Consider the following 16,696-nt stretch of genomic DNA (forward strand, 5'->3'; position numbering starts at 1 on the left):
ACGAAGCAGAGGCGTTGTCAAACTGTGCCCTGAAGCCTGGTGTACAGAAACTGAGATAATAACTGTGCATTGTTCGAAACCATTGCATTCATGGTAGTTATTATTATACAGCAATTATTACAATTATTACACAGCAATTGATAACCTGCCCCTGTGCTTGGGAGTCCCTAAAACTACTCTCAGATTCAGTGATTAGCTAGAAGAACTCAGAGAACTCAAAGAAGTGATTATAGTCTTGGTTACAATTTATTAACAGTGGAAGGATACAGATTAAAATCAGCAGTAGAAAAAGGCACATAGGAAACAGGCTAAGAGACCCCAAGTCTCCTTCCCCACAGAGTCACAAGGACAATGTTAATTCCCCATGCAACAGCATGTGACAATATACAAGGAGGACTATCAACCAGGGTGGCTTACCCAAGCCTTGGTGCCCTGGTGTCGGTCACATAGGCAGGCCTTTGTCTCCAGCCCCTCCAGAGGTCAAGCTGATACCTTCTGGCCCAAGGCCCTCAGGTAAACCAAAATACTCTTATCAGGCAGGATATGCCAAGCACTTAGAGGCTGCCTCCCAGGAGCCAGTCAGGGACCCATGCTCTCGGAATGTGCCGTTGAACATCCCAAGCCTGCAGTTAGCCCTTTACTGCACACCCGTTAACTCAAGAAGTAGGATTCTTGTCAAGTTGCCACTGGCTTGGAACCAGAGGGGGAGACCAGGACACCACCACCATGTTTTAACACCCAGGGAACCTTTACACATTTACTGGCCGTATAGTCAGAGAGTTTCCAGGATTTAAGCCATAGAGCCAGAAGGCGGGGTGCAGAGGAGAGGAGGCAGAGACTGGGCACTCATACAGCAGCGTCTCCTGGTCAGCCACTGAATAGAAGGCGAGTTTTCCCTCCTCCAGGTCCAGCCAGATGCCCACCACTTTAGGTCTGTCTGAGCCAAGGACCGTTTCCTGGACCATGTGCCATGCAGAGAGTTGGCTATTCCCCTTCCACTCTACACAGTAAGAGTCCTTGGTCCTTCCCAGGATCTGGGTACGCCTCATCCCCCAGGAAGCTACCCCAACTGCCCAGTGGCTGCAATGCTGAGTGTCCACTTCCCAGTACTGCTGCCCAGAAGAGAAGGCCTGGGAACATAAGACCTGGCAGGTCACAAACCTCTCATGATTCCAGAGATGGGTCTGTGGCCAGTGAGATACAGTCACCACCCGGCAATCCTCGGACACCTCCAAGCTACAGGAGTGGCTGCGAAGGTCAAAGGTTGGGCTGATGGCCCCTGAGGAAAAAAGTAAGAGCAGAAAGCATCTCTGTGTCTTTGGGTGTGATAAAGTTTTACTCACACTGGCATTAAAATTAGTTTATCAAATTGCAGTTTTCTGTACATATCCCCAGTGTTGTTCTAATAACAATACCCCCTTTTCTATCTTAATTTTTACTTCCCCATTAAGCCTCTTTCAGAAGCTGTATCTGAATCCCACCCAGCATAGCTTGGAATTTGAGAGTCTTCAATCTCTTTTGCTTTTGTGGGTTTTTTTTTTTTTTTAAGATTTTATGTATTTATTCATGAGAGACACACAGAGAGAGGCAGAGACAGGCAGAGGGAGAAGCAGGCTCCCTGCGGGGAGCCTGATGTGAAACTGGATCCCAGGACCCCAGGATTACAACCTGAGCTAAAAGCAGACAGATGCTCAACCGCTGAGCCACCCAGGTGCCTCTCCCTTTTGCCTTTGTAATCAGACGGCCTTGTGAGCCCAGGAACAGACTCAGCAGCAGAAGGTGGACGTGGCAGGCCAAACCCAGGTGTTAAGGAGACCACATACTTACACTGAGCAAACTGGAAGGCCCTCCTGGGGGCTGGGCAGCTGTGGTCAGGCAATGGGTGTGAAGAAGAAGATGGAGCTTCCTGGAGTTCCACTAAGGATTTCAAAAAATTGGGAGGAAGAAAAGAAAGTCTCATTAAAAAAAAAAAAAAAAAGGGGGATCCCTGGGTGGCGCAGCGGTTTGGCGCCTGCCTTTGGCCCAGGGCGCGATCCTGGAGACCCAGGATCGAATCCCACATCGGGCTCCCGGTGCATGGAGCCTGCTTCTCCCTCTGCCTGTGTCTCTGCCTCTCTCTCTCTCTCTCTGTGACTATCATAAATAAATAAAAAAAATAAATAAATAAATTAAAAAAAAAAAAAAAAAGGCAAATAGAAGGTATCCAAACATCATGATCAGGGCATATGGCTTGTCTGCTTCATCACATTTCTTTTTTTTTTTTTTTTTTTTAAAGATTTATTGATTTATTCATTCAGAGAGAGTGAAGAGAGAGGCAGAGACACAGACAGAGGGAGAAGCGGGCTCCATGCAGGAAGCTCAATGTGGGACTCAATCCTGGATCTCCAGGATCACACCCCAGGCTGCAGACGGCACTAAACCGCTGCGCCACCGGGGCTGCCCTGCTTCATCACGTTTCTTTAGTGGATTTTTTTAGTGTCAGACTTGGATCAAGGCAGAACATCCAGCTCAGGTATGTTCAGCCCCATGTTCTCACCATGGACCTTTTTTTTTTACTGCCCGTTTCCCTGGTAACAGCTTCCCTCGAAGCTTCTTGCTGGTAGAGACCTTGTTCACCTTTATGTTCTAAGCACCAAGCGTAGTGCCAGCTACATAGGAAGTAAGTGTCAGATGCATATCTATCAAATAAATTACAGTTCCAGCAGGTCACAGCATTCTAACACCCAGAATACCCATGACCCCCTGTCTGTGATTTAAACTGTCACTCGCACAAGTAAATTCTGAATGGGAACTCAAGAAACTAATACAAGTGGTTAACTGAGACAGGGGCAATAGGAAAATTGGACAAGGGTGGGAAAGAGATTTTCATTGTATGCTGTTATATTGTTTTGATTTCTGAATTTAAAATTTTAAATTTAACCTCAAAATCTAAACATTTCTTTCTCCCTTTTTCTAGATTTTATTTTTTAGTAATCCCTAGGCCCAACATGGAGCTTGAACTCACAGCTCTAAGATCAAGAGTCATATGCTCCACCAACTGAGCCAGCCAGGAGCCCCTAAATATTGATTTCAAATATGTGTCAGTAAATAAGATCACTAAGGAACCCAATCTAAATTTAGGGGCACACAGGAGCCAAGAGGGCACTTATTTCTCAGATAATTTTTGCAGCAGCTAATAAAGTATGTTCTAACTTGTTTCCTTGAGAAACTTTTCCCAAGGGATCATGTTTCTCCACCTAAATAAAAAATAACTTTTTAAGCAGAGTAAGATCATTTAAACATAGAAAGAGTTATAAGAGACATGTCTCTAAAGTATAGAAAGCTGGCAGTGGAGCAGGAGGCAGAGCAGGAGTCCAGGCTAATGTCTAAGGGGCAGGTGTGAATTGTTCTTCAGTCATGACAAGGGTTATAATAGAGAACCTACAAAGTCAGGACAGAGAGGTTCTTTCCTGCATTGTTACTGTTTACTATTAGTATACTCACCAGGGATGACAGTTTAATAGAACTTATCAAGGATGATTTACAAAGTTGCATGCTTTGTTAACAAAGACATTTAATAATTAAACATAAAAAGCAGCCTATTTTTGAATCTCCAGGTAGATAACACAGGCAAGCAGCAAAATCAGGTCTAGATTCTGGATGTATAGGTCTCAGAAAATGAGTTTCTATCTTTTAAAGGCTTATGTTACATCACACCTCCAGCTACATCCAAAACACATAGCTAGCCACAAAAACACCTCAGCCCACTCCTTCCTCATTTACAACACCACAGCTGGGCTCTGGGATCCTCATCCCCCCAAAACAAAGCCATGGAACACTTTGTCATTTCCCCCAACTTCCATAGTTAATCCTCTTTCCCAAAATAAAATCAATTCACCCTGCAGATGTTCTTCAAGGGCCCCTTTCCATGTGAAGTTTTCTTGTAATTTTTTCTGGATTTCTTCTAGGTCATGCAGAATGTCTTTCATTTTTCTCTCGGGTGTGTCAGAAGTCACTGGCTTTGAAGAAGCCAAGGCAAGGTCCGCCCCATCAGAAGAAGACTATTGATGAATCATTAAAAATAAATTAATTAATTGAAGTCTCCTAAGGTATGCATCAAGTTAGTATATTCTAATTCTGCCATCTATACTTTTCTACTTGCCTCCTCACAAATTTTTAAAAACATAATTAGGCCCTCAAACTACATGAAAGCAATATGGAAGAACACATAGTGCAGCCAAAAGTATTAAAGAGTGGTTATTTACGGGTGGTGGAGTTGTGGATGATGTTTGATTTCTTTAAACTGCTATGTATTTTCTAGTATTTTGTACAATAAATATGGATTTCTTTTATATATATATAAGCTATTTTTTTAAGATTTTATTTATTTATTCACAAGAGACAAAGAGAAAGAGGCAGAGACACAGGCAAAGAGAGTACTTTCTTTGGCTTACTTCTAATTTGTAGAACAACCTTCCACCATAGGTTGGTTATTCCCTTTTACCAAAGAAGTTGCAACTCATGGTGAACTCAGTCACCACAGTAAATTTTTTTGTCCTGCAATTGCCTACCACTTGAGCACTTTTCTTTTTCTGAGCACTTTTTTAGACCAGAGCTTTTTTTCATCCTCACATCAAACCAATGCAATGATCAAGTGTGAAAGTCAGATTCTCAGGCTTTCCTCCCCCTCAACACCTTGCAGCCCTGAAGACCCTGTCTCCACTCATTCAGTGAGTGTTTGCTGAGCACCTGCTGTGCAGCAAGCATCTTGCTAGGCCTGGGGCTACAAGAATGAACAAAAGAACAAAGGCCATCAAAGTCTCTACCATAATGAAGCTTCAAGTCCAGGGCAAGGGAAGAAGGAGAATGGATATGAATAAATTATGGCACCCATCATTGTCAAGTTGCAACTTATGGTAACTGCTACATGAAATTGTAAGGGCCTCTAATCTAACAGGGGCACTTGTTTGAGGAAATCAGTGAAGGTTTCTCCAGGAAAGTGAAGATCTAGCTGTGGTCTGAAGGATGAGCAGACGTTACCTAGGTGACAGGGTGAAAGAACATTCCATGGAGTGCATCCTGTGGTGGGAAGAAGTGTGACACCCTGCAGGAACCAAAAGTGGCCAGAGTGGCTGCAGCATAAAGACCTGGGGAGAGGCGGAGGAGGGGGGCCGAGTGGCAGGCCACAAGAGGGGCAGACAGGAAATGCGTTCTGGAGGGCCCTGTTCATTCTGTGAGGACTGCCAAGATTGAGGTATTAATTCCACAAAAGTAGATGTCACTGGAGATGTTTTAAATCAGATTTGTGTCTGACAGGGTCACTCTGAGGAGAGCAGACCAGTGGGAATAGAGTGGAGTAATTCATTCTTGCAGTAATCTAGGCAAGAAATGATCAGAGGCTTGGATCAGAGTTGTCTCCAAGGAGCTCAAGAGTACTAAATAGCGGGAGTCCCTGGCTCAGCGGTTTAGCACCTGGCTTCAGCCCAGGGTGTGATCCTAGAGTCCCAGGATCAAGTCCCACATCAGGCTCCCTGCATAGAGCCTGCTTCTCCCTCTGCCTGTGTCTCTGCCTCTGTGTGTGTGTCTCATGAATAAATAAAAAAAATATATTTTTAAAAAAGAGTAGTAAATAGGTTCCAGGGATGTTTAGGCCAGCAAGGGAGGGAGTGACATGATTCCCAGGTTTATGCACTTAGGAAAACAGAGCCAGTCATTGAGATGGGGACTCCCAAAGGAGAAACAGTTTGGGACATTTTAAGTGGGATGTCCAAGAAGACATCCAAGAGGAAAAGGTGAGAAGGAAGACATCAGACCATAGCTAAGAGAAGGGTCCAGGATGGAGTTATGTTTGTGCACAGAGTGGTCATTAAAGCCATGGTGTGGGGAAGACCACGCAGTGGGGAAGATAGGGATGTACCCTCAGCCTTGAGGAATTTGGGCACTTTGCTGCTGAGGAGGGAAAAAGAGAGTGAGCCCACAAGACAGACAAAGAAGGAGCAGCTACAGAGAAATGGGAAGTTCAGAAGACCCCTGTCCCAGAAGGTAAGGGAAAAGAAAGCTTCAAGAATGAAGTGTGGTCAAACGGTGCTGAGAGGTCAATGAAGATGAGGACTAGACTGTCTGCACGATTTGCATAGAGGTTCCTGGGTATCTCAGAGCTGGTTAGGTGTAGAGATAAGGATGGAACCTAGCCCACCTGAAGCTCCCCTACCTCACCTCAAGTATTCTGCACTTCCAGTCATCCATGTGTGACAGTAAGAAAGTGGTAAAAGGGGATCCCTGGGTGGCGCAGCGGTTTAGCGCCTGCCTTTGGCCCAGGGCACAATCCTGGAGACCCGGGATTGAATCCCACGTCGGGCTCCCAGTGCATGGAGCCTGCTTCTCCCTCTGCCTATGTCTCTGCCTCTCTCTCTCTCTGTGTGTGACTATCATAAATTTTTAAAAAATTAAAAAAAAAAAAAAGAAAGTGGTAAAAGATGAAGACCTTGCATCTTTCACGTACTTCTGTGGCTCTAGCTGGAAACTGTCCCTAGTCCTACTCCCAGCACATGCTTTCCCCTCCCCGCTGAGCCTACCATGCCCATGCTCAGGGTGCTCCTTTCATTTTCTGGTCCAGATTCGGGGAGGTGTTTCTGACTCTGAAGATTCCTGACAATTCCTACAAGCTGTTCCACCAACTCTGTCAGCTCACGTCCAACTTCTTTGATGCTCTTCTGGGCTGCTGCCTTTAAAAGAACAAAAGAACAAAGTGGTGGTGGTGGGGAGCACCTGGGTGGCTCAGTCAGTTAAGCATCTGCCTTTGGCTCAGGTCATGATCCCAGGGTCCTGGGATGAAGCCCCACATGGCTTCTTGCTTGGTGGGGAGTCTGCTTCTCCCTCTGCCTCTGCTGCTCCCCCTGCTTGTGCTCATTTTCTCTTTCTGTCAAATAAATAAATGGAATCTTTAAAAAAATAAAATAAAATAACAAAGTGGAACACAAAGCTGGACCCAGGACCCAGCAGCTCTAGACAGAGGGAGCTGTAAATACTGCATAAAGGAAGCAGGCAACAGAGTGACAAAAATGTCCAGAGGACAAGGAGGCAGACAGCCCATATACCTTGGCATGCCTACTGATCATCCTATAGCCATACAGGGAAACAGAGCCCATCCACAGGCAGGGGGCAGAGATGAGAGGGGAGGCTAAAGGAAAGTGAACAGAGGAGGTCAGAGAGATGCTGAGAGCCTGGCAGGGTGCATGCAGCCGGCATGGTGAGTGGGACTATGGAGGCCATTCAATTGGAGGGGTTGAAGGTCCACTCTCACCAGGGTCATCTTGTGTCTTCACCATTCCTTTCAAAGTGAAAATGACCCTCCCTCTTTCTCCTCTTCAACAATGCAGAGACTCTACCTGTTTACTGTGCAGGGATCTTAGCGACTTTTTTTTTTTTTTAAGATTTTATTTATTTAGTTGAGAGAGAGAGAAAATGAGAGAGAGAGTGCAAGCAGGGGGAGAGGCAAATGGAGAGAGAGAATCTCAAGCAAACTCCGCATTGAATGCAGAGCTCAACATGGGGCTTGATCTCAAGACCCTGAGATCATGACCTAAGCTGAAATCAAGAGTTCAATGCTTACTCAACTGAGACATCCAGGTGCCCCAATCTTGGAAACTTTAAAGTGATGCACAGATGCCAGCTCCTTTCATTTGATTATTGACATCCTACATATTTATTTATTTATTTATTTATTTATTTATTTATTTATTTATTTATTTTTATTTATCCATGAGAGACACAGAGAGAAAGAGGTAGAGACACAGGCAAAGGAAGAAGCAGGCTCCATGCATGGAGCTTGATGTAGGACTCAATCCCGGGTCTCCAGGATCATGCCCAGGGCCAAAGGCAGTGTTAAACCGCTGAGCCACCCAGGCTGCCCAAATAAGTAAAATCTTAAAAAAAAAAAAAAAAAAATTAGCATAATCACACACACACACAAAAGAAAAAGAAAAAAAAGGAAGCAACCATTCCCATCAGAAGGTGAATGGATAGATTGTGGTACATCTATGTAATAGAATATTATTCAGGAATAAAAAGAAATGAGCTATCAAGCCACATACCATCATTTTGCTTAGTGAAAGAAGCCAATCTGGAAAGGATATAAATTGTATGGTTCTAATTATATGACATCCTGGGAAAAAGAAACAGTAAAAAGATTAGGAAGTGCCAGGGTTTGGGATCAAGGTACAAAGAGGTGGAGCATAGGGGATTTTCAGAGCAGTAAAACTGTATGACACCATAACTGCAGTTACATATTATCATGCATTTGTCAAAACCAATAGAACTGTACAACACAGAGTGAACCCTAATATCAACTGTGGATTTTAGTTTCAATTGGCAAAATCATGCCTTGGATAAACCTCATTGGCTACAATACTGCCACTGCATCAAGCTCAACTGTGGATTTTAGTAAATAATGTATTAATATTGATTCATCAATTGCAACAAATGTACCACACTAATGCAAGATGTTAATAATAGGGCAAACTATTATTAGGGACATATGGGGACTTGCCACAATATCTGCTCAGTTTTCTGTAAACATAGAACTGCTTCAAAAAATAAACGCTATTAATTAATTCAAAAAAGAGGATATAACCTAGTTATACAATGTGGCCTCAATTCTGTTAAAAAATATTGCAGAGGCACCTGGTTGGCTCAGTTGGTTAAGCATCCAACTCATTATTTCAGCTCAGGTCATGATTTTATGGATCCTGAGATTGAGCCCCACCTCATTCTCTGTGCTCAGTGGGGAATCAGCTTGAGATTCTCCCTCTCCCTCACCTTCAGCCCCTCCCCTCCTCAAATAAATAAATAAATCTTTAAAAATATATATTACAGAGAACAGGGGTACCTGGCTGGCTCGGTCAGTAGACTGTATGACTCTTGATCTTGGAGTGAGTCTGAGTCCCACATCCACATTGGGTATAAAGATTAATTGAGAATAAAATCTTAAATATATATGTATAAATATATATCTTACATAAATATATATTTATATATATGTATATCTGAGAACAGCAAAAGGGTGGAGTAGGCAACTCCAAGATCTCATGTTTCCTTCACACAGTAGGCAACTCCAAGATCTCATGTTCCCTTCACAGAACCAGCAGAAACTGACAGAAACAATTGTGTCAGAACTCTGTAAAAGACTCAGAGGGAAATTTATAACTGGAAAGACCTGCATTAAAAAGAAAAAAGATCTCAAATCAATCACTAAATTTTTTAAGATTTTATTTAATTATTCATGAGAGACACAGAGAGAGAGAGAGGCAGAGACACAGGCAGAGGGAGAAGCAGCTCCCTTCAGGGAGCCCGATGCAGGACTCGATCCCAGGATCCCAGGAACACGACCTGAGCTGAAGGCAGACACTCAATTCCTGAGCCACCCAGGCGTCCCTCTACCAAATACTTAAAGAGTTAACATCAATAGTTCCCAAACTCTTCCAAAATATTGAAGATGGTGAAACACTTCCTAACTCCTCAGTAAGACCAGCATTACCCTAATGCCAAAGCTAGATAAACACATCACAAGAAAATTACAGACCATTATCTATTATGAACATCGATGTAGAAATTCTTAACAAAAACTAGCAAACTAAATCCAACAGAATATTAAGAGGATAATACACCACAACCAAGCAGAATTTATCCTAGAAATGTGAGGTGGTTCAACTTAAGAAAAACAACCAATATAATACATCACATTAATAGAATGAAGGAAACACACACACACACGATATACAATCATCTCAATCGATGCAGAAAAAGCATTTGACAAAATCTAACACCCTTTCATGATCAAAAAATATATATATACTGAGAAAACCAAGAATAGAAAAGAATTTCCTCAACATGATAAAGGGAATTTACGAAAAACCCACAACTAACATCATACTCCATGGTAGAAGACTAAAAGCTTCTAGTCAGGAACAAAACAAGCATGCCTGGTTTCAACTCTGCTACCAAACATTGTACAGGAAATTTAGGCAGAGCAATTAGACAAGAAATAAAAAGCATCCCAATTGGAAAAGAAGTACGATGATCTGTACTCACATAGGATATGACCATATAAATATTATCCTAAAGAATCCACAAGAGAGGATGGCCTGGGTGGCTCAGGTCATGATATCAGGGTCCTGGGATGGAGCCCCATGTTGGGCTCTCTGCTCAGCAAGGAGCCTACTTCTCCCTCTCCCTCTGCCTGCCACTCTGCCTACTTTTGCTCTCTTTCTGTCAAATACATTTTTAAAACTCTCTTAAAAAAAAAAAAAAGAATCCACAAGAAAGCTAGTAAATGAATTCAGCAAAATCACAGGGCACAAGATCATCTCCCAAAAAGAAGTGTGTTTTTATACACCTGCAGGGAATGATCCAAAAATGAAATTAAGGAAGCAATTCCATTTATAGTAGCATCTAAAGGAATAAAATACCTAGGAATAAATTTAACTAAGGAAATGAAAGGACTTATATTTTTGGAACCTACAGAACATCACTGAAAGATAGTTAAAAAGACCTAAATAAATGGAATAAATAAATGGAAATAATAAATAATAAATAAATGGAAAGACATTTCACATTTCTGGGAAGAAGACATAATATATTTTTTAAAGATTTTATTTATTTTTTCATGACAGAGAGAGAGAGAGAGAGAGAGAGAGAGACTGGCAGAGGGAGAAGCAGGCTCCATGCAGGGAGCCCGATGTGGGACTTGATCTGGGTTCTCCAGTATCAGGCCCTGGGCTGAAGGCAGCGCTAAACCGCTAGGTAACCAGGGCTGCCCCAAGAAGACATAATATTGTTTTGTTTTGTTTTGTTTTTTTAAGATTTTATTTATTCATGATAGACAGACAGACAGAGAGAGAGGCAGAGGGAGAAGCAGGCTCCATGCAGGGAGCCCGACGTGGGACTTGATCCCGGGTGTCCAGGATCACGCCCTGGGCCAAAGGCGGGTGCTAAACCGCTGCGCCACCCAGGGATCCCCAAGAAGACATAATATTGTTAAAGATGTCACACCCAAGGTAACCTACAGATTCAATCCACTCCCTCTCAAAATTCCAACAGCCTTCTTTGCAGAATGGTAACATCAATCTTCAAATTCATATGGAATTGCAGAGGCCCTGAAGAGCGAAAACAATCTTGAAAAAGAAGAACAGAGTAGGATGGACTTATGCTTTCTGATTTCAAACTTTACTACAAAGCTACAGTAATCAAAACAATGTGGTACTGACATAAGGATAGACCAAAAAAAATCAGTGGAATAGAATTAGGAGTCCAGAGATAAATCCATTCATCTAAGGCCAACTGATTTTTTTAAAAGATTTTATTTATTAATGAGAGACACAGAAAGATAGGCAGGCTCCCCATGGGGAGCACAGTATGGGACTAGATCCCAGGACCCTGGGATCAAGACCCGAGCTGAAGGCAGATGCTCAACCACTGAGCCACACAGGCGCCCCAAGAGTAATACTTGTACAGATGGTTTCAGGTGAAGGTACCCCCTAGCTGATTTTTTTATAAGGTGCTAACTCCACTCAATGGAGAAAAATAGTCTCTTCGACAGATAGTGCTGGGACAGCTAGATTTCCACATGTAAAAGAATAAAGTTGGACCCCTATCTCATGCACATAGAAACATTAACTCAAAATAGATCAGCAACCTAAATATATGACCTATTACCATAAAAATCTTAGGAGAAAATATGAGGGTAAATCTTCATGAACTCAGAATTCAGCAATGCATTTAGATATGACATGAGAAGAAGAAATAGATAAAACTTTTGTGTATCAAAGGACACCATCAAGAAAGTAAAATGACAACCCATAAGATGGGGGGGATATATTTGAAAGTGGTATTATCTGATAAGGGCTTAATATCCACAATTTATAAAGATTTCCTAAAACTCAACAAAAACAAAGAACCTAACTTTTAGGGACGCCTGGGTGGCTCAGCGATTGAGCGTCTGCCTTCAGCTCTGGGCATGATCCTGGGATCTGGGATCTGGGATTGAGTCCCACATCGGGCTCCTTGCAGGGAGCCCGCTTCTCTCTCTTCCTATGTCTCTGCCTCCGTGTCTCTCATAAATAAACAAATTAAATCTCTAAAAAAAAAAAGAACCTAACTTTTAAAACAATCAAAGGACCTGAATAAGCATTTCTCCAATGAAGATATATACATGAGCAATAAGCACAAGAAAAGAGGGGTGCCTGGGTGGCTCAGTCCCTTAAGAGTCTGCCTTTGGCTCAGGTCATGATCCCAGAGTCCTGGGATAGAGCCCCATATTGAGGCTCACTGATCAGCGGGGAGCCTGCTTCTCCCTCTGCCCCCTGCTAGTGCTCTCTCTTACTATCTCTCTCTCTTTCAAATAAATAAATAAATAAATAAATAAATAAACAAACAAACAAACAAACAAACAAACAAAATCTTTAAAAAACACATACACATGAGAAGATGTTCAGTCACCATCATCAATCGTCAGGGAAATGCAGACCAAACCCACAGTGAGAAAACGCTTCAATCCTAAATGGGAAAGCTATACTAAAAACAAAGTGGTGAGAAGGTGGAATGAAAATAAAACGAGAGAATAACAAGTACTGACAAGTATGTGGAAAATTCGGAAAAAAAAAAAAAAAGAAAAAAGAAAATTCGGCAACTCCTCCTTTGCTGGTGGAATGTAAAATGTTGTAGCTGCTGCAGAATTTACTGAAAAGAACTGAAAATAAGGACTTGGTTATTTGCACACCAATATTCACTGCATCATTACTCACAGTAACCAGCAGGTGGAAACAATCCAAACTTCCATTAGTGTATGAACAGATATTTGGTACATACATACAATGGAACATTACTCAGCCACAAAAAGGAATAAAATTCAGGTGCATGCTACAACATGAATGAACTCTGAAAACATGGTAGGTGGAAGAAGCCAGACACAAAGAGACAAATATTACACGACTCCACTGAGATGAAATACCTAGAGTAGGCAAGTCATGAAGACAGAACACAGATTAGAGGTTAAAAGAGGCTGCAGATAGGATGCCTGGGTGGCTCAGCGGTTTAGCGCCTGCCTTTGGCCCAGGGCGTGATCCTGGACCCCGGGATTGGGTCCCACGTCGGGCTCCCTGCATGGAGCCTCCTTCTCCTTCTGTCTCTCATAAATAAATAAAAATCTTTAAAAAAAAAGGGGGGGGGGGTGCTGCAGAGCGTTGGAATGAGAAGTTATTGCTTAAAGGGTGCAGAGTTTTTGTGGTGATGACCTTTTGGAAACAAACTAGTGATAGCTGCACATCACTGTGAATATAACTCATGCCACTAAATTATACACTTAAAAAAGTATGGAGGGACACCTAGGCGGCTTAATGGTTGAGCCTCTGCCTTCAGCTCAGGTCCTGATCCCGGGGTCCAGGGATCGAGTCCCACGTCAGGCTCCCTGCACGGAGCCTGCTTCTCCCTCTGCCTGTGTCTCTGCCTCTCTCTGTGTGTGTCTCATGGATAAATAAATAGAATCTTTAAAAGAAAAAAAAAAAAAAAAAGGTTGGTATGACTCTATGCTATATGTTACCCCAATAGAAGAATGTTAAAAGAGCCCACAGTCTGCAGACAGACTGGCCAAGAGTGGAAATGTGCCAAGGAGTAGATAGAGCACCCAGTCTGATTGGAAGTCAGGGACTGGGTTTTCCCCCGCGTGCTCACACTCATCCCCACTTCCCCAGGAGCGGGAGTGCTCGGAGCGAGAGCAGATCGCCAGGCAGGCAGGCGGCGGGGCGAAGGGCGCAAGCGCGGAGGCAGGGCACCCGGGAAGCGCGGTCGGCGGCGGGGGGCGCGGGGCGCGGGGCGGGGCGCGGGGCGGCGGGGGGCGCAGGTGCCCGCGGCGCCGGCCGGGCCCTCGCCTACCTCGCGCAGCGCGCGGCTGTACTTGTCCACCAGCTCCTGCAGCATCGTGTTCTTGCGCAGCTGCCGCGGCTCCGCGGCGCTCGCGCGGCAGGTGGGGCAGGAGCGCGGGGGCCCAGCGCAGCCGGCGGCCCACAGGCCCTTGAGGCAGTCGCGGCAGAAGCTGTGGCCGCAGGGCAGCGTGGCGGGCCAGGCGAGCAGCCCGTGACAGATGATGCAGCCCAGGTCGTCCTCGGCCAGCCACACGGGGACGGCCGGGCCGGGGTCCGGGCCCGCCATGGTGACGGGGCGCCCCACGGGACGCCTGGGCGCGGACGGCGCCTCCAGCTCCTCCCTCGGCCTTCCTCTCCCCGCCTCGGCCCAGCCTTTCTTCCTGTCTCCGGCGTCGGGGAGAGCGGCCTTTGCGCTTCCCCTCCCCGCACGCCGCGCCCCAGGGCGGAGCGGGCCGCAGTCACAGCTGCGCGGGATCTCAGCTCGCCCCAGCGCCGGGAGCACCCCGATGTCCCAAGGACCCGCGAGCCTGATGCCCTCCCTCTGCACACAGACCCCGGCCCATTAAAACGCGGTCCCGACAGCCCTCGAGAAGAAAGAGACGGTCCGGTTCCAGAACTTTTCTACGAGACTGCGCCCACTAGCTGTCATCCATCCCCTCCAACAAGTAGTAAAAGATTAAAGAAAACCCGGCGCAGGGCACTTGGGGGGCTCAGTGGTTGAGCCTCAGCCAGAGGGTGAGGTCCTCATCCCAGGGTCCAGCGATCCAGTCCTCATCAGGCTCCCCGGGGGTAGCCTGCTTCCCCCTGTGCCTATGTCTCGGCCTCTCTCTGTGTCTCTCATGAATCAATAAATAAAATCTTAAAAAAAAAAAATTCCCAGTGCACATAGCTCTTTTAAAAGAATGATGCTGGGGCTTCACTCCCAAAGAGTCTGATTTCATCCTCCGGGGTGGATCCCCGCACGGATATTCTTAAAAGCCTCCTCGAGATGATTCTAATATGCGGCCAAAGTTGAAGGACCCCTAGACGTTTCAAACCGACACTACGAAGCAGAACTATGCCACTGTCTCCGTGCTGCTCTCTGCTGGCTGAAAGCACATTACCCAACAGGCAACCGGACAAAAACACTAGGTCTGTTTTCTTGAGGTAGCAAGCCTGGCCTTGGTTGGGCTCGCTCGCTTCCTCCTCTCTCCTTATTCCAGTCCCAGACTCATCACAGCAGGAAAATGTTGGGGCTGGAAGGCCCCAAAGACGCAAAGGAACTTTCAGGTTTACACAGCATCCATTGAGTGGCAGAGACCAGAACCCCCATCTCTCTGATCTGTTGAAATGAACTAACAATATCTCATATTTTATTTCATCCCATCTTGCCTTGCCCCAAAGTAAGTACCAGATAATACAAATTTATGGCTATTTCCAATACTGGAAATGACAAGTAGTAGTCAATAGAACTACCTATTAGGCTACTCAGTGAAGTTTCCAGCTCTTTTCAGCACCTGGTAGGATTGGCACTTCTCTGACCCACTTGAAACATGCAGAATACTTGTCACCTTTCCACCAGCTTAAAAAAGCTAGTAAGTCATTGTATCCCTTTCTGCCAAATGCCCTGACTGTGGAGATGAAGCCATCATCTGGTGGCCTGGTGTCTGAGTGGTGAAGATGAGCAGACCCCCTGGGGACCCACACTGGAACCTGTAGTAAAAGAGAAAAATAAACTTAAGACATGTTAAGCTTATGGAGACTTAATGGGTGCTTGTGGCTACAGCATAATTTAGCCTATCCTGATTGATATGTTACCTGGATTTTGTTCTGAAGTCTCTTCATTGGTGGTAAACCCTATTTCTTCACACCTCTCTTTTCTGGAAATATAGACACAATACTAAAGACACATGCTCAAACTTTCCATCTTGAAAAATAAAATTTCCTTTGATAGAAGCATCCCTCTAGCCACCTCTCCTTCCCTTCTCTATTAGACACCCAAGTTTCTTGAAGGAGTGGATTAACCAGTGGTCTGCAAACTTTTTCTTGGACAATTCCTGAAAGTTTCATGCAAAAACATGCAGTGGTTACCAAAAAGAGGGTAGGGGTGGAAGTAGCCCTAGCTGTAAAAATACATTAACAAGTTCTTCATTTACATTGGAAAATTTCTCTTTGTTTCATCTTTTTGAATTTGTATTGCCATTCCATTTTCTCCAGAGAACTATATTCTTCCATTTCTATTTTTTGGAATAGTTTGAGAAGAAGAGATGTTCACTCTTCTTTAACTATTTGGTAAAATTCACCTGTGAAGTCATTTGATCCTAGTGATATAGGATAGATATTGGGGTTCAGAGCCAACAGCCAAGAAAGAATTCTTAAAACGCCTTCAGTGCAAAAAAGTGTTTTTATTTTTTAAAGATTTTTATTTATTTATTCATGAGATACATAGAGAGAGGATCACAACTTGAGCCAAAGGCAGATGTCCAACCACTGAGCCAGGATCACAACCTGAGCCAAAGGCAGATGTCCAACCACTGAGCCAGCCAGGGGCCCAAAAAAGTGTTTTTATTAAAGCACAGGGACAGGACCTGTGGGCAGAAAGAGCTGCACTGGGGTCATGAGGAGTGGCCCATTATATATCTCCAAGTTGGGAGGGGGTTAGGGAGAGCATAAGTCTCCAAAGAATTTTGGAAGCAAGGTTTCCAGGACTTTGAGGGGGCTAGCTATTGTTAGGAAAAGATCATTTATTACTGTCTGATGGGACGCCTGGGTGGCTCAGCAGTTAAACATCTGCCTTCGGCTCAGGGCGTGATCCCAGAATC

The 16,696-nt window shown here is 44.5% G+C and overlaps 2 protein-coding genes across 4 annotated transcripts in view; both read right to left on the bottom strand.

Annotated features, from left to right (window-relative positions):
* Positions 1–224: 224 nt before the first annotated feature.
* Positions 225–14,710, bottom strand: RNF135 (ring finger protein 135). 2 transcript variants are annotated; one of them, XM_038548165.1, is made up of 5 exons: positions 13,906–14,710; positions 6,555–6,704; positions 3,878–4,040; positions 1,828–1,917; positions 225–1,279 (listed from the first exon to the last, which is right to left on the bottom strand). In XM_038548165.1, the coding sequence occupies exons 1-5, from the start codon at positions 14,179–14,181 to the stop codon at positions 750–752; spliced, it is 1,209 nt and encodes a 402-aa protein (XP_038404093.1). In that variant the 5' UTR covers positions 14,182–14,710; the 3' UTR covers positions 225–749. The 2 variants fall into 2 exon arrangements, with proteins under 2 accessions (XP_038404093.1, XP_038404094.1); XM_038548166.1 differs by lacking the exon at positions 13,906–14,710 and adding an exon at positions 11,043–11,114.
* ADAP2 (ArfGAP with dual PH domains 2) overlaps positions 6,683–16,696 on the bottom strand; it is a 44,017-nt gene continuing 34,003 nt past the window's right edge. The window contains exons 11-12 of one of the 2 annotated variants that reach the window (XR_005364689.1): positions 15,351–15,587; positions 6,683–6,704 (exon numbers count right to left, since the gene is read on the bottom strand). Coding sequence is in view for 1 of the 2 variants with exons in the window: in XM_038548168.1 (XP_038404096.1) it covers positions 15,523–15,587 (65 nt within the window). In the remaining variant the exon portion in view is untranslated. Of the gene's footprint in view, positions 6,705–15,208; positions 15,588–16,696 lie in introns of those variants that run through there. The other variant, XM_038548168.1, reaches the window with a different exon arrangement.

This window comes from Canis lupus, chromosome 9 (genome assembly GCF_011100685.1).
Source record: "Canis lupus familiaris isolate Mischka breed German Shepherd chromosome 9, alternate assembly UU_Cfam_GSD_1.0, whole genome shotgun sequence".
Classification (NCBI taxonomy): domain Eukaryota; kingdom Metazoa; phylum Chordata; class Mammalia; order Carnivora; family Canidae; genus Canis; species Canis lupus.

Excerpts from the sequence above, each read along its gene's own strand:
- RNF135 (XM_038548165.1), bottom strand. The coding sequence starts at position 14,181 with ATGGCGGGCCCGGACCCCGGCCCGGCCGTCCCCGTGTGGCTGGCCGAG. Across the intron at positions 4,041-6,554 it reads GCACCCTGAGCATGGGCATG|TCTTCTTCTGATGGGGCGGA; the intron begins GTAGGCTCAGCG and ends ATTCATCAATAG. Across the intron at positions 1,918-3,877 it reads CCTTGAAGAACATCTGCAGG|TGGAACTCCAGGAAGCTCCA; the intron begins GTGAATTGATTT and ends TGAAATCCTTAG.